This window comes from Cibotium barometz, chromosome 15 (assembly GCF_041138505.1).
Source record: "Cibotium barometz isolate CiBa-2024 chromosome 15, ASM4113850v1, whole genome shotgun sequence".
Lineage (NCBI taxonomy): Eukaryota > Viridiplantae > Streptophyta > Polypodiopsida > Cyatheales > Cibotiaceae > Cibotium > Cibotium barometz.
Window position 1 is genome coordinate 15,685,272 of NC_141060.1, and position 25,625 is coordinate 15,710,896.

General features: G+C 44.6%; 1 protein-coding gene across 2 annotated transcripts in view; it reads left to right on the forward strand.

The window, feature by feature from the left end:
• LOC147631003 (regulator of nonsense transcripts UPF2) overlaps positions 1 to 25,625 on the forward strand; it is an 88,805-nt gene that overhangs the window by 36,498 nt on the left and 26,682 nt on the right. Inside the window, exons 4-14 of one of the 2 annotated variants that reach the window (XM_086809333.1) lie at positions 240 to 442; positions 608 to 952; positions 1,078 to 1,182; positions 1,427 to 1,554; positions 9,110 to 9,286; positions 10,879 to 10,966; positions 11,377 to 11,688; positions 20,177 to 20,374; positions 20,475 to 20,576; positions 22,004 to 22,255; positions 22,339 to 22,557. In XM_086809333.1, coding sequence (XP_086665459.1) covers positions 240 to 442; positions 608 to 952; positions 1,078 to 1,182; positions 1,427 to 1,554; positions 9,110 to 9,286; positions 10,879 to 10,966; positions 11,377 to 11,688; positions 20,177 to 20,374; positions 20,475 to 20,576; positions 22,004 to 22,255; positions 22,339 to 22,557 — 2,129 coding nt within the window. The remainder of the gene's footprint in view (positions 1 to 239; positions 443 to 607; positions 953 to 1,077; positions 1,183 to 1,426; positions 1,555 to 9,109; positions 9,287 to 10,878; positions 10,967 to 11,376; positions 11,689 to 20,176; positions 20,375 to 20,474; positions 20,577 to 22,003; positions 22,256 to 22,338; positions 22,558 to 25,625) is intronic. The other variant, XM_086809334.1, reaches the window with a different exon arrangement.

Below are 25,625 nucleotides of genomic sequence, written 5' to 3' on the forward strand. Positions count from 1 at the left end.
GCGCGCGCGCGCATGCGCGCATGCGCGCGCGCGCGCACACACACACACACACACGTGCATACGTACGTACATACATACATACAAACATCATGGATACATACAGAAAGGCATGCATGCACACATACGTACTACATAACATACATATGTACATGCTATGTGTGTGCTGCCCATTTGATGAGTTTTTCAGCAGGTGCGCAAGTGCTCTTTGGTGTGTTTACCATTGTTTAATATTGATGCAGATGCAAGCTTTTTAAGGACTCTTGATTCTAGTATCAAGCGCAATACTGCTGTGATAAAGAAGCTGAAACAAATCAATGAGGAGCAGAGAGAGGGCCTCTTGGAAGAGTTGAAGGCAGTAAATTTGAGTAAATTTGTCAGTGAAGCTGTCTCAGCCATTTGCGACGCTAAGCTGAAAAGCTCAGATATCAATGCAGCCGTTCAGGTCACCTTTGCTGATCCATTGCTGTGCTTTAAAGCACAGTATAAAGAACTTTGCTATTTGGTTATATACATGGAGGCATGCTCAGTGGAGTTGTGTTCCCTAGAGTCAAGCCACTCCAGCATTAAATGATTATTCTAATTAAGGTTTGGTTTTTGCTTTAATCAGGTCTGCTCAACACTCCATCAAAGATACAAGGACTTCTCCCCGACTTTGTTACAAGGCCTTTCGAAGGTTTTTTTCCCTGGGAAAACTGTTGAAGACCCTGATGGAGATAGAAGCTATCGGGCTCTGAAGAAACGGAGTACATTGAGACTGCTTATGGAACTCTTTTTTTGTGGTGTCATTGAAGATGCTGGCGTGTTTGTTAGCATTGTCAGAGATCTTTCCAACACGGAGCATCTTCGTGATCGTGACACTGTCCAAACTAATCTGTCCCTACTTGTCAGCTTTGCTCGCCAAGGGAGGGTCTTTCTTGGCCTTCCCCTCTCAGGGCAAGATGCGCAAGAGGAGGTGTGTGATAGTAGCTATTTGTTACAATGATATTCATGTGCAACCACTCTGTACACCCATATAAAAAATTGAAATTACACACTGACAACACACATTCTGACATTTATGCTGTCCTTGTTTTGCAGCTGTATAAGGAGCTGAGTGTTACTGCAGACCATAAGAAGCTTCTGAAAAAGTTGTTTCAGACGTTTTATGATGGTGTGGCAGACCTCCTACATTCCGAACATTCAGTAATAATCTTGCTTTTATTATGCTCTTCAACATTTTCTTTTGTGTGACATCTATTATTTAGTTGTAGTGCATCCAGCGGGTAGGTTTTTTACCGAAACCCTCACCACTAGGCTACAACCACGTGAACATGCTCTTCTATGTTTATGCAAAGCGTTCATTGAGTATACTGGGGCCAGCTACGGTTTCTAAGGATGGCACTAGCTCATGCAGTTAATGTCTGCTGGTTTTGTGTGGCATATACAGTCTCTTCGGCAGTTGGAACACGAGAACATGCGCATGCTGAATGCAAAGGGCGAGCTCAGTGATGAAAATGCATCTGCATATGAGAAACTAAGGAAATCTTATGAGCATCTCTTTCGAAGTGTTTCTTCGTAAGTTCCTTCTTTGTGGCAGTCTTGTGTGTTGTGATTCTGATGGTGAAATACAGGGCTTCCAAACAGGAACAGATTTTCCTATTAACAAGGAAGATATGTTATTTACTGTGTATGACGTCAGATGGTGAAATTTAAATAGCTTTACCTTTTTTTAAAGCAAAGAGGGACTTATGGGCCATCTAAGCAGGAGTCTGCCTTTTGGGCCACCTAACAGGAGTTCGACATACATCCGTTTAGATGGATATTATGTGGTCTATTGCATACTTTACTAATCCATGGGGTCTTTAAAATTCAAAAATACTCATAATATTTAGGAGCCTTAAAATGATTTAGATGCAAATTCTAATATTCAGGAATTTCGACAAGAGATATTGTTCTCTCATATGTGTGTGTGCACGCGCATGTGTAAAATGCGTATGTATGTATGTACATGCATCATAGTGATGTAATTAGTTAGAGTTCACCCACGTCTGCGTTGGCGTTCACCCACGTCTGCGTTGGCGTTCGACACGCATACACACACACACACAGTTTTATCCAATGAGCAAGACCATGTATACTACACAAAGGCACTGATAAATAGTGATAGGGACAGATGAATGCTCAAAGCATGGTGCAGTGGTTATGCATTGGGCTGCTATGGGAGAGATCCTGAGTTCAAGTCCCATCCCCTGCACTTTGATCCCATCAGGCTTGGCTATGTTTGTAGAAGACTCATTCCACCTTTCCCACCCGCTGCCTTGGAGCCAACCATGCCTATTTCTCCTGCAGCCTCAGCACTTCCTGACCATCCTCACCACCACCACCCATCTCCCACTACACCCAGACGGGGACTTGACTTACTCCGACCATCTCTACCGACTTATGTAGACCCCAATCTCCCACTAGCCGACCTCACCTCTCAGTTCACCACAATCTTACACACCTCTGCCATAGCCGCATTTCCATTAACTTGTAGATTTACTACCAGACCCCCTAAACCCTAAACCCTAAACCCACGATCCACTGCTAGACCCTCTACCGCCGGCACCATGACCCAGAACGATTGGTATGATGAGAAATGCCACACAACATTTGAGTGTCTCCTATGCAAGGTTGGAACTGGCCAAATCAACCAACACACAACTTGACGTAAGAAACGAGCACATGTTAAGGGTCAATACGAGGACTTATACCTGAAAGAAAATCTAGGAGAAACACCCATCCACACCCATCACATCTATCCATATGGCACACTTGCACGATCCCGGTACGAGGTAGCAGATCAGCCCCCCATCCCACTACCATCCACACCCCATCACATCCACCTTTTTTCACAACCGTAATGGTGGCTTGAGCCATCTGGAGACTCAAAAATGGTAGATCACAGGACCACGAGGGCCTGTTGGCAGGCATAGCACATCTCCCATGCGGAGAAAACTTTGGCACCCCTCCTGGCCCTGTCACATGCACTCTGCACTGTAGTGCATGGTGACAAGATGGCTCATCATCATCAGTGCAACATTGTACATTATTAGTACCTTTTAGGATGATATTTGTCGTACGCCATGACCCCATTGTAATCCTCAGTCCAGGATAAGTTAGGCATGAGCTACGTAGGTCATTCTCAGCCTTAGGCAGTCAGTCAGTCAGTCCAAGTCCCTTAACCTACTTGAAGTGATGCATTCATGCATGTAGAGTCAGTAGAAGCCTTGGGGTTTGCATTAGAAAGCACTCTGCATAATGCGTAGCATTCATCCACTGCATTTAGACCATTTCAGAAGCCTTTAGATAACATCTAGCATTCATTAGAATTTATCCAGTATTATTCCCATAATTTATAGCATTTATTGGGCATTATTACATCATTTATCTATTTTATCCAGGATAGATGCAGTCAGCCAGCTCTGTAGCCAACAGACTAGCATCGTTTGTCCATATAAATAGCTGAGCATATAATCCATTCATTCATTCATATCATAATCAGCATTGAAGACCTCAACGCTTGGAGCCTTATGCTCCTTCAACGTTTTCCTCATCAACATATAGGAGCATCAACGCTTGAGCAATTCAGCCTTCCTTCAGTAAAACGCAACATCTACAGCATTCAGCCTACAGAACCCCTTGCGTTTTCAGCATTCATATAGTTTTCAGAAGCCATACAGTTTTCAGCATCCTCATATGCATCGTTTTGCTACAGCCACTTGGTGAAGGTAAAACTCAGCATTCATACATAGCCTAGAACAGTCCCAATAAGCCCCTTCTCTCAGCCTCATATTTGCAGCCTTCCTACATCCATTGGGAAGAGTGTATAGGCTCGAGATTGGTCATCATTGGTGCTTCTACAGCCGTGTACAGTTCAGTCCGACTCTTGGTCCTCCGAGATCTTGTGTTTGGCTTATCGTCAGTCCACAGTCAGTCTCTTCAAAGAAATAAAGCAAATACTATTCTGGTAACGGGATAGGGGGCCCTTCAGTGGGTAATTCGGGACCCCATACGGTGTACAGTTTCTCTCTCTCTCTCTCTCTCTCTCTCTCTCTCTCTCTCTCTCTCAAATCTCTTAAGTTTGATTGAGGGCATCCTTGGATGGTCAGATTGCATTCCGGCACGACCACCGACTTCAGCATTATGCCTACAAAGGAGAGTACCCATCAGCCGGAAGACGTCTCCCCCGAAGGAGACCTTGCTCTTTCGACTACCGCAGACACCATAGCTCTACTCAGAGCTCAGAACCAGCTTCTTATGGAGCGTCTCCAACTCTTGGAGGTAACAACAGCACGTCCTCCTCCGCCTCTAGCAACCCCCGACTACATCTCCCTCTTCTTTTAGATGGAACAACAAAGAAGAGAAGACGAGGCTAGACGGAGAAAGAAAAAGTAGACGCTGAAGCAAGAAAGCATCAAGAAAAAGCAGAAGCTGAAGCAAGAAAGCAACAAGAAAAAGCAGATAGACGGGACTATGAGGAAGCCCAACGCAGGATCGAAGAAGACCGGCATCAAGCTGAACTCGTCGCTCGGGAGCACCAACGAGAGCTCGATCGAGAACGTATGTTACTCGAGCACCAAGGGGAAAAGGAGGCCATGCATCTTAGATACCAGCACCTCTCTTCAGTTTCCCTAGCCTTAGGTGCCACCAGCTAGCAGCTCGTGACATCGACTATCATCATTCGAAGTCAACCGAATTTTAGTAAGTATGATGGTAAGTGTGATTATTTAGGAGTTAATCAGTTCATTCATCAATTTACTGCTCATTTTCCATTTACTAGGATTACAGATCCTCAAGATAGAGTCCATGTAGCGGCTCCCCACCTTACGGGTGAGGCAATCACTTGGTGGTAGCATTGTCTAGTCTTCATACAGCCAAGACCACAGATGTCACAGCTTTTAGCTGGGATACATTTGTTCGTGACCTCAAGAGTAGATTTCTCCTGTCCCAGTATATGACCGGCTTGGCGGATGAGTTTTATGGACTCAAATAGAACGGATTACCAGTGCTTTAGTTTTTTGGAAAGGTTATAACTTTAGTACAACAGTTAGGGCTATCTGAGCAGGCCAAGATGGATCAATTCATTCGTGGATTAGATCCCAACATCCGGTTCACAGTTCTTAACTTTGAACCCAGTACATATGACCGGGCTTTCACTCTTGCTCAAAATGAAGAAAAGAAAATGAACGGAGGCAAGTCCAAGCAGTCATCACAATCTAGTACCAAACCCCAGTAGCAACAATCTGTTGCGCAGCTAGGGAAAGGTAATGCATCTTCTAAAGATGCTAAGAAGGTCGACAGAATAGCTCCAGTTCAGGGGGTAAGAAGGATAAAGAGTCCAAGCTTAAGAAAACCCTTGAGGAAAAGGCTAAAGCAGGCATCACTGGAGATTATCTTCCTTCAGAGGAGCAAAGGAAACAGTAGTCCGAAAACAGATGCTTTTCCTGTCATACCATAGGGCATGATAAGAAGGATTGCCACAAATGGCAAGCGGAGCAAGCCTCTAAAGCTCCTTTTGCCACAGTTGCCACAATATCTCTAGCTTCTCCAGCCCTGTCTACCACCACAAATGCAGTTCGGCTTTTATCTTCTATGCATCTTATGCCATTCGTGTTATTGAATGCTAAGCAAGAGTGTGAGAGCGATGCTGCACAGAAAAGACTCATCCGAGCTTATGGCTCTGCCAAGGGCCGACAGTTTGCAGTCCTATTCGACACGGGTAGTTCTGAGGATGCCATCTCTCCCCAGTTGGCTAACAAGATGAGCTGCACATTAGTACCATATCATTTGGATATGGACGGGTTCACACCTGGTCTCCGCACCCACATATCTCAGAAGGCACAACAGTTTGCCTTTGAAGTTCAGAAGGTCTCATTCCAACGAGATTTTATTGTCTTGCCTCTTTTGGGGTGTGACATGATCTTAGGAATTCAGTGGTTTCGTCAATATGAGCCTATTTCCGATTGGGGGCACGACACTTTTACTATCTGTAAAGGTTTTCCTAAGCCCGTCATGATTCGTGGGGATAGAAGCATTCTTGGCATCCCATTGATTTCGCACCTCCAGGCTCGAGGAGCTATCCGCAAGGGAGCGGAAGGAGCACTACTTTATGTTCGTGCTCAGACAGCCTCTACCTCATCGGTAAGACCTATCTCATCTTTAGCCCACAGCTAGTAGACCTCTGGTCCAGACATCAGGACATTATGCTTAGGAACGATCTTCTGCCCAGCCTCCCTCCATCATGTCCTGAGGATCATCATATCGATTTGGTCCCTGGATGAGAACCTCCTAGCAGGTTCCCCTATGTCTTTCCAAGACTTTAGAGGGCAAGCTAGAAAGACAGTTATCTGAGCTCCTTCGAGCCGGATTTGTTCGACCTTCTTCCTCACCATTTGTTGCACCCATCCTATTTGTCCAAAAGAAGGACAAGTCTGCATGCCTTTGTGTAGACTACAGGGCATTGAATAAACTCACCATTAAGAATAAGTTTCCTATGCCAAGGATTGAGTACATTTTGAAGCGTTTAGACGGTGCAAAATTTTTCACTAAGATCGACCTCAAGAGTGGTTACTATCAGGTCCGCATATTCGAAGCTGACATTCCAAAAACAGCTTTCCAGACAGAGCGTGGTCACTACGAGTTCGTAGTCACGTCTTTTGGGCTTACAAATGCACCCGTAACCTTTAATAAAATGATGTCGAGGATTTTCGTAGTCCTCATTGGTAAGTGTCTTCATCTTTCTTGATGACATACTTGTATTCTCAGCCACTGTGGAGTAGCATGAGAAAGATGTGGAGAAAGTCTTGCAACTTTTGCGAGATAATGGGCTCTACATAAACGCCAAAAAGTCTATCTTTGGCGTTGAAGAGGTTCAATACTTGGGCTATATCATCGGTTCCGATGGGATTCGATTGGACCCCTCAAAAGTTCAAGAGATCTTGGATTGGGACACCGCCCAAGAGATCCGTTCTTTCGTAGGTCTTTGTCAAGCCTATAGCACCCATGTTCATTGGTTTTCCAACCTCGCAGCACCTCTCACCGACTTGCTCAAGGGGGTGAAGACTCGTAAACAAAAAGTCTCAGTCACAGGGAAGGCGCTTGATGCACTTCGTGCACTCTAGAAAGCTGCCTCAGAAGCGCCTGTTTTGAAGTTAGCATCTTGGGATGAACCTTTTGAGGTCATTATTGATGCCATCAATGTAGCCATAGGTGTAGTTCTCCAGCAGGATAATAGGCCGGTAGCCTACTACAGTAGAAAGTTGGATGTCCTTGAAAAGAATTATTCAGTTTATGACAAAGAGCTTTTGGGTGTGATCATAGCGCTCAAACATTGGAAGCCTTTCCTTTATGGACAAGTCTTCACAATCAAAACAGACCACCAAGCACTTAAGTGGCTTCAAACCATGTCGAGTGCCCAATGGAGTGATTGGCAAGCCAGGTGGAGTCAACTCTTCCAACAATTTGGAGGAATGATCGAGTACATCCCTCATTAGAATTTATCCAGTATTATTCCCATAATTTATAGCATTTATTGGGCATTTTTACATCATTTATCTATTTTGTCCAGGACAGATGCAGTTGGCTAGCTCTGTAGCCAGCCGACCAGTATCATTTGTCCATATAAATAGCTGAGCATATAATCCATTCATTCATCCATTTCAAATTGGTTTTGGCCAACGTGATTGTATTCAGAACAGCCCTGGCCATGGGACATAGGGTCGGGCAACTTTTTAGTCTAGTGTGGACATGCTAAGTGACTTCATCATTATTTTGAGGGTGAGTGACTTTTATCATTGTTTTGAAGGGCAAAGGGTCACGTGACTTGTAGTTATTGGGGGGAGTTTTCCTATAACAGGGACTCAATCCCCTCATTCTTCATTCTTTCTATTAGAGTTCTGTGTCTCACCTAAGCCAATGTTCTCCTACTCTCGGAGCAGCCAGGACGGTGCAGATTTTAGCCATAAAAGTACAGCAGCAAGTTTCAGTCTGATGCAGACAGGAATCCAGTTGTAGACAGGGTTTTTCAGGGAAGTTAGGTTTTAGTAATAGTACTTTCAGTTTAGTCTACTTTTCAGCCTTCAGCCAGGCCTGTACATAGAGCTTTTCTCATGGAGGAGTTAAGTATCTGCATGTATCTGTGTGTACATGTGATTTGTTAAAGGTCTTCTGCTACGGATAGGCCTTACACTACGCCAGCGTTCTGGAAACTTAGATGGAGGGAGTGAATGCAGACAGACAAGAAGAGATTCTGATGGATGATCTGGATCTTGTGTCTCTGTTTGATCTGATAGTATCTCAGTATACACTGTCAGTCTTGTCTGTTCATCCGTTTGGGGACGAAGGGTGCTTGCTACATTTGGGTGGATACACTGACCTTGTCCACACGAGAAGATAATCATGGGGAAGATGAAGAGTTTGGACATGGAGTCATGGCATTCAAACACATCCTATTTGAACACATTTTGATCACCTTGCACTGCAAGAAGGGTTGATAACTTAAAAATCACTACTGTGCAGGGGGAGGGGTGTGGTTTCTAACTGCACTGTCCATATGTTTTTCTAGTCATGTTTGGGGGTGAGCTCATGCCATACAAGGTATACCCTTTTTTGCACTCTTGAACCACCTTTGGTAAAGCAAAGCTGCACACATGAATCAAACTAAACAGGGGGAGCTTTTAATACTGACACATGCACAAACTTCTGTCCTGTAGGCTGTTCAGAATACACATTACTGAAACTAATTCTGCAAAGGTGATGCAATGAGATACCTTTACAGGCAGCTTCTTGGCCTGCTTGCTAGGCCGGGAAGCAAAGTGGTCAGCCTGCTGGCTGTCAGCAACCCAACCTTGCGCATACTTCTGTGGTCCTGCCTCCTAGCTTGTCCTACTAATCGGTGTTCACACATGCAAGGCTGCCTAGACTATATACTCTCAACAATTTAGTTTATTAAAGTCTTATATTAGATACACCGAGTTTTGAAGATTGTTGTAAGAGGGTTGGTCTCAACATCTTCTTGTCATTTTATATTCAATTGGACATTTCTTTTTTGTTTGTATTTAAGTGATGCTGAAAGTCGTACTTGGGTCAGTTTGGCAGAAGCTATTGACTTGCAAGCTCCAGTGATGCCAGAAGATGGTCACACAACTAGAGTGACAACAGGTGAGGACAATGCATCACCATCGGCAGGAAAGGATCATGCAATGCCTGAATCCATTTGGGATGATGAGGACACAAAATCTTTCTACGAAAGCTTGCCTGATCTGAGGTAATCATTTTTGTTTCTAGTTTCATTGTGGATCTCTCTTTGAGGCTCATGTATTTGCGTGCATGCCTGTGGGTACGTACGTATGTGTTTGTGGCTGTGATTTCATATGTATGAACCTTGTACTACATGTTTTGAAGATGGATATCCATGTGAATGTGGTGATTATACATATGTGCAATTGACATGTATGCAGATATATGCTAGGGTGTCTTTTGAAGATGGATATGCCCAGGGATGTGGTGATCTATGAAGGGTGTCCTTTGTGTCCGTGTGCGCACATGCCTGTATGCATGTGCCGCTGCGATTTCATATGTGCAAACCTTGTACTTGAAAAGTATTGACACATGCAAATGTAGGCTAGGCTGTGTTTTGAAGATGGATATGCCGAATTCTCTCCTACAATGTGTCAATGTGTTAGTAAACCTCAATGTGCTTTGTGGGTAGGATCAGTTTTCCCATTGCAACTTTGCTGCCTGCTTCTGCACTGATGGCTATGCCAGATACGTAAAAAGATGACAACTATGTTTTGTAGAGTAGGTGGAAGACTGTATAAGGAAAACTATTGCAAACCAGCTGTTGTGGATGGTGTGTAAAAACATGGTCTTGAAATCTGATATGACCAATGGAGACCTAATGGACATAGTGGGTCTTGAAATGGAGACCTTCCTCTTTGATGTGGCCCCAGAACTGAGCCTTGGGTGTGGTCTGCTCCCTGAAAGTAGAGTCCTCTCTGTCCCACTTCCTGTTATTATCTAAAGTCTAGAAGTAGGCAATGCGTGATTGATAAGTGCTCTCTTTAGGAATCATTCATGAACTTCTTCACTTTGAAGAGTAAGATTGATTGAACAAAACTATGGTATCTCATAGTAGATTAGGGACTTCTGTCTCAGTCTTTGTGTTACGTGCCAGACTTCTGAGTCCTGACACTTGACTTTTGTTCTGTGTTGATCTTAACTTAAAGTGTGGTCTGTATTGATGGCATGTAGAACAGAAAATGAGATTGCTTCAATCGAACTAGATGCTGGTTATATGCTGTAGTACTCTTCGTGTCAAAGTTTTGCTAAAGGTCTAGTTTTTGGTAGTGGATTATCATGGATATTAATAAGCTTCACAGGAGTCTTGACGCTAAAATTTTCTAAGTAGAATGATATGCCCCTACTGTGACAAAGCTATGATATCCTGACTGTGATCTCTAATGAGGTCATGTGTCCAATTAATGTCTCTGAGTCATCATATTCATGTGTCATGTGTGATCATTCACCTTGATGTGTGATGTTGGCATGCTTAGCCATCAATGTTCATGCCATGCCATCATGCTTAGTAAGCAGTCCTTGTTACAGACTAGTTTTCTTCATATTTTTTTTTTCTAGTGTTTTCTTTGCACCGTGCTATAAGTCTTTACAGACACAACCCCCGCCTGTGAAAAAGGGTCGTCTCACCTGCCTGTCCATCATGGGCAAGGAAGGGATCTCCCCCGTTTGACCCCCTCCCATCTGATGGTTAGGGGTTACGTCTGTGATGACCCCTTATCTCAATTTGTAAGCTTGGATGTACGACCAATCTTATGAAGGTGTGCTTAAACTATGACTCAGGGCTTTTGTACCAGCGGTGCTCCTTGGAGAATCTGAGCCAAAGGGTGGGGATCAAGGGTCTTCGCAATCAAAGGCTTCTGACCAACAGGTATGCCATATGGTTAATAGTTTTATTCGACATAGACCTGTTCATACAGTTCTAGTTTGGGTGGCTGCCCATTTTAAAGCTAATACTTGTAAGAATGCCCTGTGGTGTAACAGAAACTCTCTCTCCCTCTAATATATATATATATATATATATATATATATATATATATATATATATATATATATATATATATATATATATATATATATATATATATATATATATATATATATATATATATATATATATATATATATATATATATATATATATACGTGTATGTATGTATGTATGTACGTACGTATGTTTTTCTCACTCACACATGCACACACCATAATGATCAAACAAGATTCCTTGATTTTTTTTGGATAATTGGTTTGATTGCTTGGTAATTATTAGCGATTTGGAAGGGTGTGCAGGATGTTGCTGATTCGCCAAAAGCAGGGTCAAGTGTCATCAATGAAGTAGAGGACGGATCACAAGAACATGAGAACGTGCAGCAGGAAGGGGGCTCTCCTGTTTTTGATGAGAAATTGAAGGAGAGAGACTCAGAAAAAGAGCAAATTAAAGATGGGGACAAAGGAAAGGAGAAAGAAGGTGAGAAAAAGTCAGACAAAGAGAATGAAAAGGAGAAAGTTAAAGGACTTGAAGGTACAAATTTGGATAGTCTTCTTCAAAGGCTTCCGGGATGCGTGAGCCGTGACTTGATCGACCAACTCACAGTAAGTATCTCGATAGATTTGTTTTGTTTTGTGCATATACACAGCATACATTGTTTTGTGCATAGATTTGTTTTGTTATGTGCATATACACACAACATACACACGCACATATATGTATGCATGTGTGCGTACGTGTGTGTGTGTGTGTGTGTGGAGAAAGAAAATTCTATCAATGTCTGTGGAAGGCCAAATTGGCCTATGAGACCCAATACATAAATGAAGACCATAAAGTCTAATGCCAGATCTGTGGTCTGAAAAAGAAAATTTCCTTTGTTTGTTGAGTCTCAAGCATAGGGTTGGGTTTGCTTTCCAAGGTTGCAATGCGTACTTAGAGTGCGCGGACTGCCCCTTTAGCAAGACAATTTATTATGATATTATGGAGTTGACCTTCCAACTCCACACATTTCAATGCAATCTTCTCTTTGCATCACTCATCATCTTGTGTGTGCCTTCTTCTCTGTGTGAGTGTGTGTTGTAGTGCTAAACCCTAGTTCAGCTTCTGCAGGTCCCCCTCCTGGGTCAACAGTGGTATCAGAGCTGGCCTGCTCGCTGCTCCCACTTGCACAGGCCACCGCATGCACAGCTGCAGCTGTCCTCCATCCGTGCGAATTTCCATTCCATCCAGCTACTCTGCCTACTTACGTCGTCTCGCTTCCGACTGCTCTCTTCCACCGCCGGCCTTGCCTCCTGGGCCACCGTCCACCTCCTGTTTTGGCTGCCCAATCCGGCAGCACTAGTGCGGGGCTCACCACCTCCGCCCAGCCCTAAGGTGGTGCTCGCACCAGTGGGTGCAGCTCGGCCGCTTACGTGGCACAGAGAGGATTTTCCAGTTTTTTTGGTTCTTCAGGTCGGCAGTTTTGCCGTTGCCGTAGGTCACTTCACTTCGCCGGCAGCTTCCGTCCATCACTTCGCCGGTAGTTTCTGTCTGTCACTTTGCCGGCAGTTCTGCTGTCACTGTCAGTCACTTCATCGTCACGTCCCTGCAGCCGTCCTTCACCTGTTCGCCTCTTGCTCGCCGTCCGTCGCCTCAGCTGCGCGTTGACTCGTCTTCCAAGCCTGCCTGCTCGCCACTCAGCTCTACGGCTGGTTGTCACAATCAACTACCGGCCCCCCTTTCCAACATGTGAATTGGATTTATGTTTTGGGGTTTGTGAGTTGCATGCTTCATTGCAAAATTCCAGGTGGAGGCAGCAGTTCAGTGCTAGTTTTGGTGTAGGGTTTAGTAAAAATTGGGGATTTCTTGAGATTATGCTTAGTTGCAAAATTCAAGGCAAATAGGATAATTTCATGCACGCAACTGCAGAATTTTTAGTTAATTGCAGAAATTTGGGGGTTTCAGAAATTCGTGTGTAATTGCACTATTGAAGCTACAGGGTACACTGAGATTTGGGGCTTTTGCAATTTATGTGCAATGGGCACAAAATTGAGCCGAACGGTGCATTAAAATTTGGGCCTTTTTGTATTTATGTGCAATTGGCACATCATTCAGCTCACTGGTGCACAAAAATTTGGGGCTTTCCATTCTACAAGACTTCATTAGATGTTTATGCACTGATTGTGCAGAGATTTGCATTGCTTGTGTTGTGAGGACACTCCAAACATTTACTGCAGCCTTGTATTGAGGCAAAAAGTTTGCTTAGGAATTTGCGATTGCCTAGCATACCACTCCGGTGCATTGGGTTTTGGCCTGTAGGTGCTTTTTACAGCATACTTGGTATGATGGTCTCAAGAGGAGAGGGTGGGGGTCTTGGTCGAAGATCATCCCTCAACATGATGTCCTGAAATTGCTGGAGGAGGCCGGTCATCTAGGGTTCTAATGGAGTCACGGTGGATGTCGCTATCTGTCATGGGCGGACATAGATCATCGCACACTCGGCTCCCTTTCTGATAGCTCTACTGGCTTGAAGGTGGGAAATAAGTGGAATACCTTGAATACTCCGATCCCCGCGAATGAAAGTAGGCTTAGGCAAACCTTCGACAATTGTGAAGATGTCCTGCCTCCAATCAGGAATGGGCGCATACTGGCGGAAGCACTGAATCCCAAGGATCATGTCGCACCCGAGAAGGGGCGAGACAACGAAGTCCCTCTAAAACTGGGCCTTCTGAACTATGAAGGCAAACTGGTGAGCTTTCTGAGAAATGAGAGTCCGTAGGCCAGGAATGAACCTGTCCACATCCAAATGATATGGCACAAGGACACATTTCATCTTGGTCGCCAACTGCCAAGAGATGGCATCGAAGAGAACAACAAACTGTTGCCCCTTTGCTGTGCCACAAGCTTTGATAAGACCTTTCTAACGCTCCTCAACTCTGCCCTCTTGTATCATCGAATACCACTGTGGGTACCACATTCAAAGGGGGCAAAAGCTGAACAACATTGGTGGTTGAGGGTGGGGGTGGAGGGGGTGGTACAGCTGTGGCGGTAGCCATTGTAGAGGTTGGTTGTTTGCTCTTTTCCGCTTGCCATTTGGTACAATCCTTCTTGGCATGTCCCGTGTGGTGGCAGAAAAAACAACGGTTCTCTTTGAAGTACTGTTCCTTCTCATCTGACTACAGGAATCCTCTCGTAAGGCCCTCCTTGATATTTTCTTCAGGGGTCTTTTTAGGTCCATCTTGTCGCTCCTTACCAGAGCTATTATGGCCCTTCTTCTTTTGATCTTTGTTGTTGTTGGGAGTCCACTTACCCGATTGCTAGTTAGATGCCTGGTTCTGTTGGTTGGTTTACATCTGCTGCTGAGGTTTGGGGGTGATTGGAGCGGGGTCTTGGCTTGCTTCCATTGAGCATCATCTCATGATTCTGTGCAAGAGTCAAAGCCCTGTGATATGTCTGAGGTTCAAAATTTCGAATGGGGAACCGAATGTTTGGATCCAATTCTTGAATGAACCGCTTGAGCTTCTCCTTCTCGGACTTCCCCAATTGTTGAGCTAATGTGATCACCTTGTTGGAGTAAGTGAGCACAGGGGAACCGTTCTGGGTCAGTTTGTAGAACTCTCATCTTCTAGATTTGTCATGTACTGTGGAGGGTTAGAGGCGGGATCAAAACCGTGCTATCAACGTGTGAAAAACACTTGGGCTGTGCACAACGCAATAGGGCTTAGCTGGAGCATGTGGTCCAAAGCGTTGGAGTGTCCAGTAATAGTTGTGCTCGAGGGTATGGATATCTCTGACCTTCCCCGGCTCAGCAAGGAGACTGGTGTGGAGCAAGTTATGAAGCTGACTGCAAGGTGGCTACCCACAATTTTGCAAACCATTGTTAAGGCTGCGAGGGAGGCTACGATTAATGCTAGGAGCTGGAGGTCCGCTTTGGAGAAAAGGCGATGAGCGGCGGCCTTAGTCGGGGTTGACGGAGTAGCTACCATGGAGTTGTCACATGCACTCTGCACTCAGTGCATGGTGACAAACTGGCTCATCATTAGCAGTGCAACAGTTGTACAGTATTAGAACCCAGTAGGATGATATTTGACGTACGCTGTGACCCCATTGTACATCCTCAGTTCAGGATAAGTCAGGCACGAGCTACGTAGGTCATTCCTCAGCCTTAGCGGGTCAGTCAGTCAGTCAAGTCCCTTGACCCACTTGGAGAGAATCATTCATGCATGTAGAGTCAGTAGAAGCCTTAGGGTTTGCATCAGAAAGCACTCTGCATCCTGCATAATATGCATTCATATGCCTGTGCATCATTTAGAACATCCCAGAAGCCTTAGGGAATTTACTAGGATTTATCTGGTATTTTTTCCATATTTTTTGGTATTTATTTAGCATTTATTGTCATTTATAAATATAAACTTTATTAAATAAATGACCAGCCAACTTGACCAGCCTCTAGTTAGTATAAATAGGCTTGCATAGGGCTTAGTTTCTCATTCAGTCTTCAGTGTGCTAAGAACTTTCCTCCTTAGCCCTACGAGTTCCCTTGCCTTCAGCACTAGACTAGTCTCATCCAGCCCTTGGAGTGCTTGAGTTTGCTTCAGCCAACCCTGGTTCTCCAATGCATGCAGTTCAGCAGTCCCTACACCCATAAGCACAACCATACAGTACATCTACAGGCCAGAATCAGCAAACACACTTGCGTTTTCTGCATATAAACCAGCCGCCTGTAGTTCAGTCCCCTACAGTCTGTGTTTACAAATCAACAGCCCCTACAGTCTGCGTTTCTGTCCAGTAGCAGTCCCTACAGTCTGCGTTTCAGTCCAGCATCAGTCCTACACCAGTAATTAGGTCTACAGCCCTGCGTTTGCAGTTTTCCAGCAGTTTCAGCCTAGATTCATCAATCTACATCAGTATCATAGTTGTTTCTCGTACCGGTACGAACCCATTCGTACCGCACGGTTCGTACGGTACGATACCGTACAGTATGAGGTTTTTTTTTTCTAATTTTTTTTCTTCCAAATGCTTTAAAAAAATATAGAAACCTTGCTTAACGAAGATCCCAAATGCTCGCAATACTTCGCAACTTTCGTGTCCACTCAGTATTCCATATGGGGTTGTTGAGAGACCTAAAAAATCTGGCAAGGTAGAAGTGTACACTTGATTGGTAGGATGAGAGAATCTTGCTACATCACTTGGAGATCCCTGGTATAGGTAGGCTAGACAGTTAGATTCTCAAGTTATGTACGAGGGAGAAGATTTGGACATGGCCATTTTGATCTAGAGAGGAGTCCCTAAACCTATCACCGTAGATGCACTGCTCGGATTTGTGCAAGGACGGTCCCTTAGTCATAAACGCTACACTGGGAGACCTTTGGTATTGCATTACCCATCCAGGTTCTACAATCCGGAGATCCAACTGGGAGAGACACATATCCATGTTCTGGTTCCTCAAGCACTGTGGACTCCTCCCCTCCCAACCTTCCCTCACATTCAAGCTTGAAGCTCCATAGGTTGTAAGTGTAAAAAATAAAAACCGTATTTTATCGTACGGTATCCGAAAATTTCAATCGTACCAAAAATTCCCGTATGGTATCGTATCGTACAGTATCGTATTTTCGTACCGTGACAACTATGATCAGTATCCAGCATTCAGTGCATCATCTAGGCATACACTAGTCATCTGGTGAAGGTAACACAGCATTCATAAGCATTTACAGCATTCTAACATAGCTTAGAACAGTCCACCGCCTTCTTTTCTCAGCCTCAGGTGTGCAGCCCTTCCTCATGCCCTTGGGAAGAGTGCAGAGGCTCGAGATCAGTTCATCGAGGTGTTTCTACAGCCGTGTAAAGTTGAGCCAGGCTTCCGATCCTCCGAGATCTTGCGTTTGGCTTATCTACAGTCCACAGTCATTCTCTCTAAAGAAATAAAGCAAATACTATCTCGTTATCGGGATAGGGGGTCCTTTAGTGGGTAATTCGGGACCCAATCTGGTGTACAGTTCTCATATCTCTCTCTCATCTCTCTAAAGTTTGAAGTATTAAAGTGGATTGCTAAACTCACGAAACTCAGGATACAGAAGACGGTGTGAGCATTTGTGTGACAGGATCTTCCAATACAAAGACTTCCGCTGCATATCACAGGAGTTCTTCTGAAGAGGTGAAGACCAAAGGAAGCCAACACCTACTGAAAGAAAACAGCTTGAGTGCAAGAACCTGTTGAGTAGAAACGCTAATCTGGAGGGAGCGGAGTGGGAAGGCCGAGGGGGGGCAGGAGGAAGAGAGGAGGCGATGAAGAGGCGGAAGAGGGCAGAGAGGAAGGACGGCAGGAGGGAAGTGAAGGAGGAGGCGAGGCGAGATGGAGGCGAGGGCGCACATGTGCATAGAGGGTCAGATGGGCAAAAAATGGGGGTGCATAGGAGGTGGGCTGAAGGTGGGGGCGCATAGGAGGCAGGGCGGACATGAGGCGAAAGGCAATGCTCAAGCAAAGGAATGAGAGAGAGAAAGAAAGAAAGGAAGAAAGTTGTATTAACGTCTTCAAAAGGCCAAAATGGGGAGAGAGAGAGAGAGAAAGAAAGATATATGAAGCGTCTACTAAAGACCCAATGGGCCTATGAGACCAAAGTGAGACAATTATGTCCATGGCATATGTCATCATGGAATGGAAAATAAAACAGAAACAAAACATAGCTATTTCACTGGGGTGATACAAAACTGCCCATGGAAACTCATCATTGAATACCAGGAACATGGAACATGAGAGGAGTATCAGCCTCCAATAGATGGTATACCATTGTTCAAAATATCAAGCATGGGGCTAATGAGTATGGCCGAGAGGTTTTCCTCAGCTATGTCACGTGGAAAGTGGTGATGGAGCATCTTGTGGATCTGGAGCTGATGAGGGGATCATGGCCGACTTCAGGGGACCAAGGGTGTCATGCACGCTTGAATGTGGAGGCCCAGTCCGAGGTAACTCCTCTCGGGCAAGGTGGGTCCGGAGCAGCTTGAGATGGGTGTCCTCCACCTGGAAGAAATTGGTGATGGTTGGTTGGTGAGGGAAGGGGCGGGGTGGATGGGGCCGATGCTCTCTTAAGAAAGTGTCCCTGTGTCTATGGAACTCAAGCAAGAAGTGGTCTAGGCAATGTTGGTCCGTGAAGTCAATGATCCTAGAGAGTGGACCAAATCCCTCACAAAACAGAAAGTGAAACCTACTGCAGATCTCATAGTATACTTGGCAACGGTATATGTAATTCTCCTCCGTCTCAACCTCTGTGTGGCACGGCAAATCCTCTCCTCTCTGGGTCTCTGTATGAGCTTCCTGGCTCTGAGGACACGCTCTGCTCTACTTGTCTCCACTCCACTTTGAGGTGGTGGGATGAAACCCATATTTGGCCATTCGCAATCCGCATGGCATGGGACATGTGAACACTCAGGTAGCTCGGTTGCTGGATGAATCCATCCTAAGTGAGCGTGAGGAAGTGATCTCTGTAGAAGTGCATCTTGGTTGGGAGCTCTGAAGGTGTGATCCATATGCAGTGGGTGTAGAGGCTGAGAAGATCTAACTTGATAAGATCTAACTTGATAACTTGGTTGGTGTCCTCATGAGAGAGCCGGAGAAAAGGGGAGTCCATATTGTACTGAAGGGGTGGTAGGTGGTCCATGTGGAGCATGTATACTAAGAATAAGGTGGAAACTAAGGCATACCATACTCTAGAATGGCCCTTGAGTGCTAGCTGTCTCGAGGACTCCAGGGCAAGCCTCGGGTACCTGTGGGGATCCATGTGGAACTGCAAGGTGGCTTGGCGGTAGACCGTTGCATGTAGATGAAAGAAGTGTTGAGAAAAGTGGTGCCAAGCGTAGCACTAGGAGATTATAAAATGGTAGTCCAGAGGTCCTCCATCACCTTAAGGTTTTGGGATCTGGATGTTTGTGGAAACCTCAAGTTAAGTGCGCACTAGCATGAACACAATTGGGATGGGCGACCTCTTGGGACTCGGCCCCCCATCCAGTTTCCAAGAGTGTGTAGGTGGGGGGATTCTCCAGCTCGATTCACTCAGCATACACTTGTTGTGGCGTCTTCACTCGAATATTGTTAAGATATTCATTCATATGTTGAAGGATGTGATCAATCTGTCACAAAGCCATTGAACGTGTCTTGAGGACCATTTCTCCATTTTGCACTCATTAATTTGAACGAAACAGTCAAAACAACTTGAGCATACTGCCATGACCTTTATGCTGCTCTCCAACAATGAACGTTATTACTTTGCCCTTTTGAGTGTATGGTAGAAGAGAATAAGTCGTCTACCTTTTCAATTCATTATTGCCATTGAGCTCTTGCTAATTGCCCTTAATATAGGATTTGAATAGCTTCCTAGCCTTAGGCTATAGCATCATTCAAGAAAATTAAGGACATTTGGCCATTGATGGGCAAAAAACGTGTGCATATAACTGAAGAAGATTTCACTTAGCTGAAGATACGGTGTGCATATAATTGGGCGAAAATTGTGACGATAGGGATAGCCTAGTAAGCTTGCCAATTTTCCCTTTGTAATTGTTGCCAATTGTGGATAATAGCATGACTGAATTGATGCGTTGTCAAAGGTTTGTTTGGTCATTCACCCAAACATATGCGATAATTGAATCTAAATGTTGCCTTAAGCAAAAGAAAACAAAGTGTGTCAATGTTCTTAATTATGAAGTATTAAAATTATGTTTTGTTACATTCGAGCCTTTTTGGATAAGCTTCATGATAACATTAGAATTGTTACTTTCCCATTTGCTGATTTTACTCTATAGTTACAAAAGAAACTCTCTCTCTAGGATGGTATAGGCTTGAGTTACAAAAGTAACTTCCTTTTTGGAAGTAGTTCTAAGCTTGAGTTACAAAAGTAGCTTCCTTTAAGCTTAATTCACAGAGTAATTTCCTTTTTTGGAAGTAATTCTAGCCTTGAATGCTAACAGTAGCTTCCTTTTTGGAAGTGGAGACTAAAAGCCTATTTATAGGGCATATTAATCTTATGAAGATCTTTTTCCTAGCCTCTTTTTCAATCTAATAAATCAATAATTTAATGCTATATCCTTCTAAGATGTATCAAGGTTCTTGGAACTGTAATACAGGTTGATTTCTGCTATGTCAACTCCAAGAGCAACAGGAAAAAACTCGTAAGAGCATTATTTGGTGTACCACGCACCTCATTAGAATTGCTGCCATACTACTCAAGAATGGTGGCCACATTGGCGACTTGCATGAAGGATGTGGCTCTGACACTTCTGCAACTTCTGGAAGAAGAGTTCAGTACTCTAATCAACAAGAAGGTAAAAGTATTCTGGTAACCTGAGAGCAAACTAGTGGGTCTGTTCTGGCTGCAAAATCTGGTCTTAAGAACCCTTGTTAATCTCTTTGGTTTCTTACCAGGATCAAATGAACATAGAGACAAAGATAAAAAACATACGGTTTATTGGAGAGCTGGCGAAATTCAAAGTGGCGCAACCGGGATTAGTCTTTAGCTGCCTCAAGGTTTGATTCATTTGGCTTCTTCATGTATATCTGTTCTTTCATTCTCAATCGGTGTGGCTTGAAAAGCATTCAGCGCCTGTCATCAGATTGAGTGGGAATTCTTTTGGACTATTAGGGAGCATACATCTCACACTCCGCGGAGCCTTCTTTGTTTGAATCTCCTTGCTTCTCTAAACCAAGAAATTGTCTTGTTGTTTCATTTAATCATACTTTTCAGTATTATGGTTGACTGGATCTTAGAGTACTATGTAGCAGGATGTAAGCGTAGCATTGGTTTTATCAAACAACCACCATTGGAGTCCTATCGTTAGTTGTCATGCCATAGTTTTGATTCTCAGTATCGTTTATATGCACTCTGTAGCAACACCAAAGATTTTTAGGTGTGGTGCATGCGCCTGCCTGCAGGCACACTCAGATGTGTGCACACACCCATGCTGCACACTCAGATGTGTGCACACACCCATGCATTGATGCATGCACAGAGTCACTCTTGCATTTGCACACTCTCTCTCTCTCTCTCTCTCTCTCTCTCTCTCTCTCTCCACCTTGAGCACCATGTCACAGCGGCCCATGAGGGACGTATTAGGGTGATATGAGAGCTCTCTGCTCATGTACCTAGATCCGATTTTAAAGTTCTAGATTTTTGTTATCTTTCTTTATTACTATTTTGTACCCAAGATTATGTACCTCATGGATATGATGTAACCTTTTGGTCTCATACTGAGCCTCTAGCAGTTTTGCTCCATCCATCACCCCCCCCCCCCCCCCAACTAGCTCAGTACTTTCATAGTTTATTTCATGTTCATTTTATCCTTTTTTTTCCCTGGACATCCAAAGGACATTGACAGTTGTACATTGATTTGTCTCATAGGTCGAGTTCGGCCTCTAGTAGACATTAATACAGCTTTCTTTCTTTCTTTCTCTCTCTCATACATGTGCATGAGCACCCCTGCACACACGCATGATCACTTGCATATACCTGCAGTTCACTCACACATGTGCACAGTTGCTCGCACACGTGTACATAGATAGTCAATTGCATGTGTGCGCACATCCATGCACGTGCATGAACAGAGTCACATGCATACGAGACACATGCACAGTCCCTCACAAGTGTACACATTAGGGGGGTCAAATTCAAGTGGAAGCATCTTTCTCCTGGATGATCAATGATATCCTTTCATTTTATAAAATAGTTCAGATATGTATGCAATTGGTGCTCTCATAGTCTGCTGTTGAATGTTTGGGCAAAGCATTTAGAGGATTGCATTTAGAGGATTGAATAATGTTTTCAGCACAGTCAAGCAGGGCTTTCATTTTATGTATGTAACCATTCATATGACTGTGTGGACATTTGCATAGCCGTCTGACTTTGTGTCTATGTGCAAACTAAGGCACAGCTTTAATGCTGTGAACTTTTGATGCAGTGTTGCCTCGATGATTTTACTCACCATAATATTGATGTGGCCTGCAATCTTCTGGAGACTTGTGGCCGTTTTCTGTTCCGTTCTCCAGACACGACAATCAGAATGGGAAATATGCTAGAAATCATTATGCGGCTCAAGAATGTGAAGAATCTGGATGCCCGGCATAGCACTATGGTCGAGAATGCCTATTATCAATGCAAACCGCCGGAGAGATCAGCCAGAATTTCAAAAGTTCGTCCACCGCTGCATCAAGTATGAGATTTTAAAGATTTTTTTACCATTTTTTATTATTAAGTTTTTTTAAAAAGGGGCTCAAAATTATTAAATTAATGCAGTACATACGGAAGCTATTGTTTTCGGATTTAGATGAGCCTTCTTTCGACCATGTACTGCGGCAGCTTCGCAAGCTCCCTTGGAGCGGATGTGAACACTACCTTTTGAAGTGTTTCATGAAAGTTCACAAAGGGAAGTACAGCCAAGTGCACTTGATTGCATCTCTAACTGCATGCCTAAGCCGCTACCATGAGGCGTTTTCCATTGGGGTGGTTGATGAGGTACATGTTTTTGCAGCTCTTTAAACAGCCTTTTTTTTTTGGTGTTCCTGATGCTTTGTAGGATCATCCCTGCCGCCCCCACCCCCCCCCTCTTCTTCCCCTTCTTCCCCCCTTTCACGCCCAAACACACACACACACACACACACACACACACACACTCTCTTGCTAAAAGAAATTAGCTAACAGTGTTGTCAGAGCCAAATGGCTGATACAATATTTATCTGTGTGGGATGAAGGGGAGATGGTGTAGCAAGACTCAGCTAATGATGCCATTGTCCTCCATCAAAGATCGGAGGGATGTAGTAAAATCTGTCGTCTGAGATAGAAGCTCTCCATGTTGAAGAATGTCTCGGATCTGCAGCTGATGGGTAGAAACTTGGGATGCCTGGGCTTGGAGACATCTGGACCTCAGCATGGATCCAGCCCCCTCTTTGGTGACCCCCTTGGGTGTATGGGGCTGGAGGATCACGTGTCTGGATGGCAGCCTTTACAATGGATGGGTGTGCACTAAAAACATCTGTAATGCGGCCGGAGGATCACGTGTCTGGATGGCAGCCTTTACAATGGATGGGTGTGCACTAAAAACATCTGTAATGGAGGTGTGAGAAGTGCTGCCTCAGCATGACCTCTATGTGACGACGAAGCTCCAATAAATACATGCCCAAACATGTCTAATCCTCGTGCTGTATGACCCGTGAGAGGGGGCAATCCGTCTTGGAAAAGACAATGGAATCTGCCTCGGATCTGATAATAGGATGGGCATCTGAACCCCATAGTAGGATGGGCACTGAACGGTTATTGCTCCTTGTCCTCTGCCTACCCCATGGTGCATACTCTGCATATAAGTGCTTCTTTTGGGGGTGCCCTTGGCTCTGCCAAGCTCAATCCTAAGACGGTGAGAAGATACCCTCAACTGGCCAATTGCCATCCACATGGCATGTGACATGTGCCTCTATCCATCTCTTGCAGTGGTGCCTCCTTGTGGCATTGAAGAATATTTCGGATCTAAAGCTGATGGGTGGAAGGCATGGGTCTTTGAGGGTGAGGGTGGCTACCACTTTTGTGGGAGTCAGCCGGATCTTTGAGGACTCCACGTGTGCAAGTAGCCAGAATCCCAGGGGGCTATAGAGGCCTGGGTGGGGTCTTGATGTTTCTCCTGTGTGTGGGGGCGTGTCAGGGCTCCTCCATGGCTGTGAATCTCTATTAAGTACATCCCCAAACATGTCTAGTCATTGAAGTGCATCAATAAAGTGAGAGGGCCAAATTCGTCTTTGGAAAAGCAATGAAACTTCCCTGTATCTCATAGTACACTGGGCATCTGAACAAGTGCTCCACTGACTCTATCCCTTCGATTGAGGATAGTCTGCATATGCGAGCCTCCCGTGGGATACCCTCAGCTTGTCTTGTCTGTAGGAGCATAGTTGCAGTGAAACACGTTTCATTCAGGTTTTTTGAAATGAAACGTTTCATAAACATTTCTTTCGAGTGAAACACGGGTGGTCTATCTAACAACGGTAGCAACACTGTGTCTCTATGGGACGGTTGCTAGAGGATGAGTTCTCGCAAATTGTATGGACTCCATTTGCATCTCAGCCTAGAGTTGCTCATTGAAGATCTTGCAAAGATTGGGTGGATTGCTGACATCTTTGATCTTTGACACTGTGTATAGCTTGGTGAAGTTTGTTACCAAGAGGCCCAAGGTCTTGGCAATGTATCGTGCCAATAGTGACCTTGAGCTTCTGAAGCCCTCACAAGCTAGGTTTGCATATATTTTCATTGTGGTTGAGAGGGTAATGAGAGTCCGATAGAGACTCATGCGCACAGTGGTCTACTGAGAGTGGATGAGCTGGGAGGAGCATGAGCACTTGAAGGCAGTTGCTTTTGCACACAAAGTGACGTAAGGAGGTTGTTGGAAGGAGGCAGAGGCTTTGGTGAGCTCTCTTCGACCAATCTACAGTGTTCTTCGCATCACTGAAATGGAGGGCAACACTCTTGGACTTTTGTACGAGTTCATGGACCGTATTGGAGAGGCATCTTAACTGATGCATTCCTTGATAGAAGAGAGGTACTCAACATACCAAGTTCCAAGTTCGAAGTACTCAACATACCAAGTTCCAAGTTCCAACTAGTTGCCTCTTGTTGTAACTTGTATATTACGCTTTAGCTAAGAGCTTTGATCATTCATGGCTAATTTTCAGGGTTGAGGGCATTCAACGGGTTTGGAACGACCGGGGGGATTGGTTCCGTAGACCAATCCATGCGGTTGCCCACATATTGTACTCTTTCTGGTGGAGCGAGGCTCAACATGTTAATGAAGAGTTGGAAGACGGGTGGCAAGATTACATTTTGAAATGGATAGGAGGCGATGTGGAGCTCATGAGACACTTGGAGGATGAGCGGCTAATGTATAGGAATGCCAGCCACGCATTTGGTAGACAGACTGCTGTCATACGAGAGAGAACTTTAGCAAGTCTTGTGGTGGGAGAAGTATGGGATCAATATCCCTCACTTGGTGAGTACAACTCTAAAAGACAAGACCGTTATTTCAACTAAAGTTATAACATGTACATAATACATTGATCAATGATAATTATACTCAATGGTAGAAACGCCTCGCCATTATGAAGTAGAAACGCCTCACCATTGGAGTCCTCTCGCAAGACGCAGTTCGGATTCTTGTGAGAGGAATTGGGGCACTTGGGCCCTCTTCCATACAAATAAAAGGAACATGTTGTCTACTGCTCAGTTGGTGTATTGCCATTGCAATCTCTACCCAATTGAGTGGTTGGGCAATCCGATAGAGCCTCCCCAGGTCAATGTCAATAAAATCGAGGTGAAAGATGTCCTAGAGATTCCTCAAGAGGAGCGCAACATATATGCCATGTTGTATGAGGCGTTGATGGCACCTGCTCGTGCCACACGAGCATCAACACAAGCATTATTAGTAGGTGCTAGTACTAGTGCAGTAGCTGAGACGAGTGCGGTACCTGAGGCAGCATCGTCCTCTTCTGAGAGTGATGTTGAGTCAACCGAGGAGGCTATGGATGAGGACATCGAGGATGTTGCGG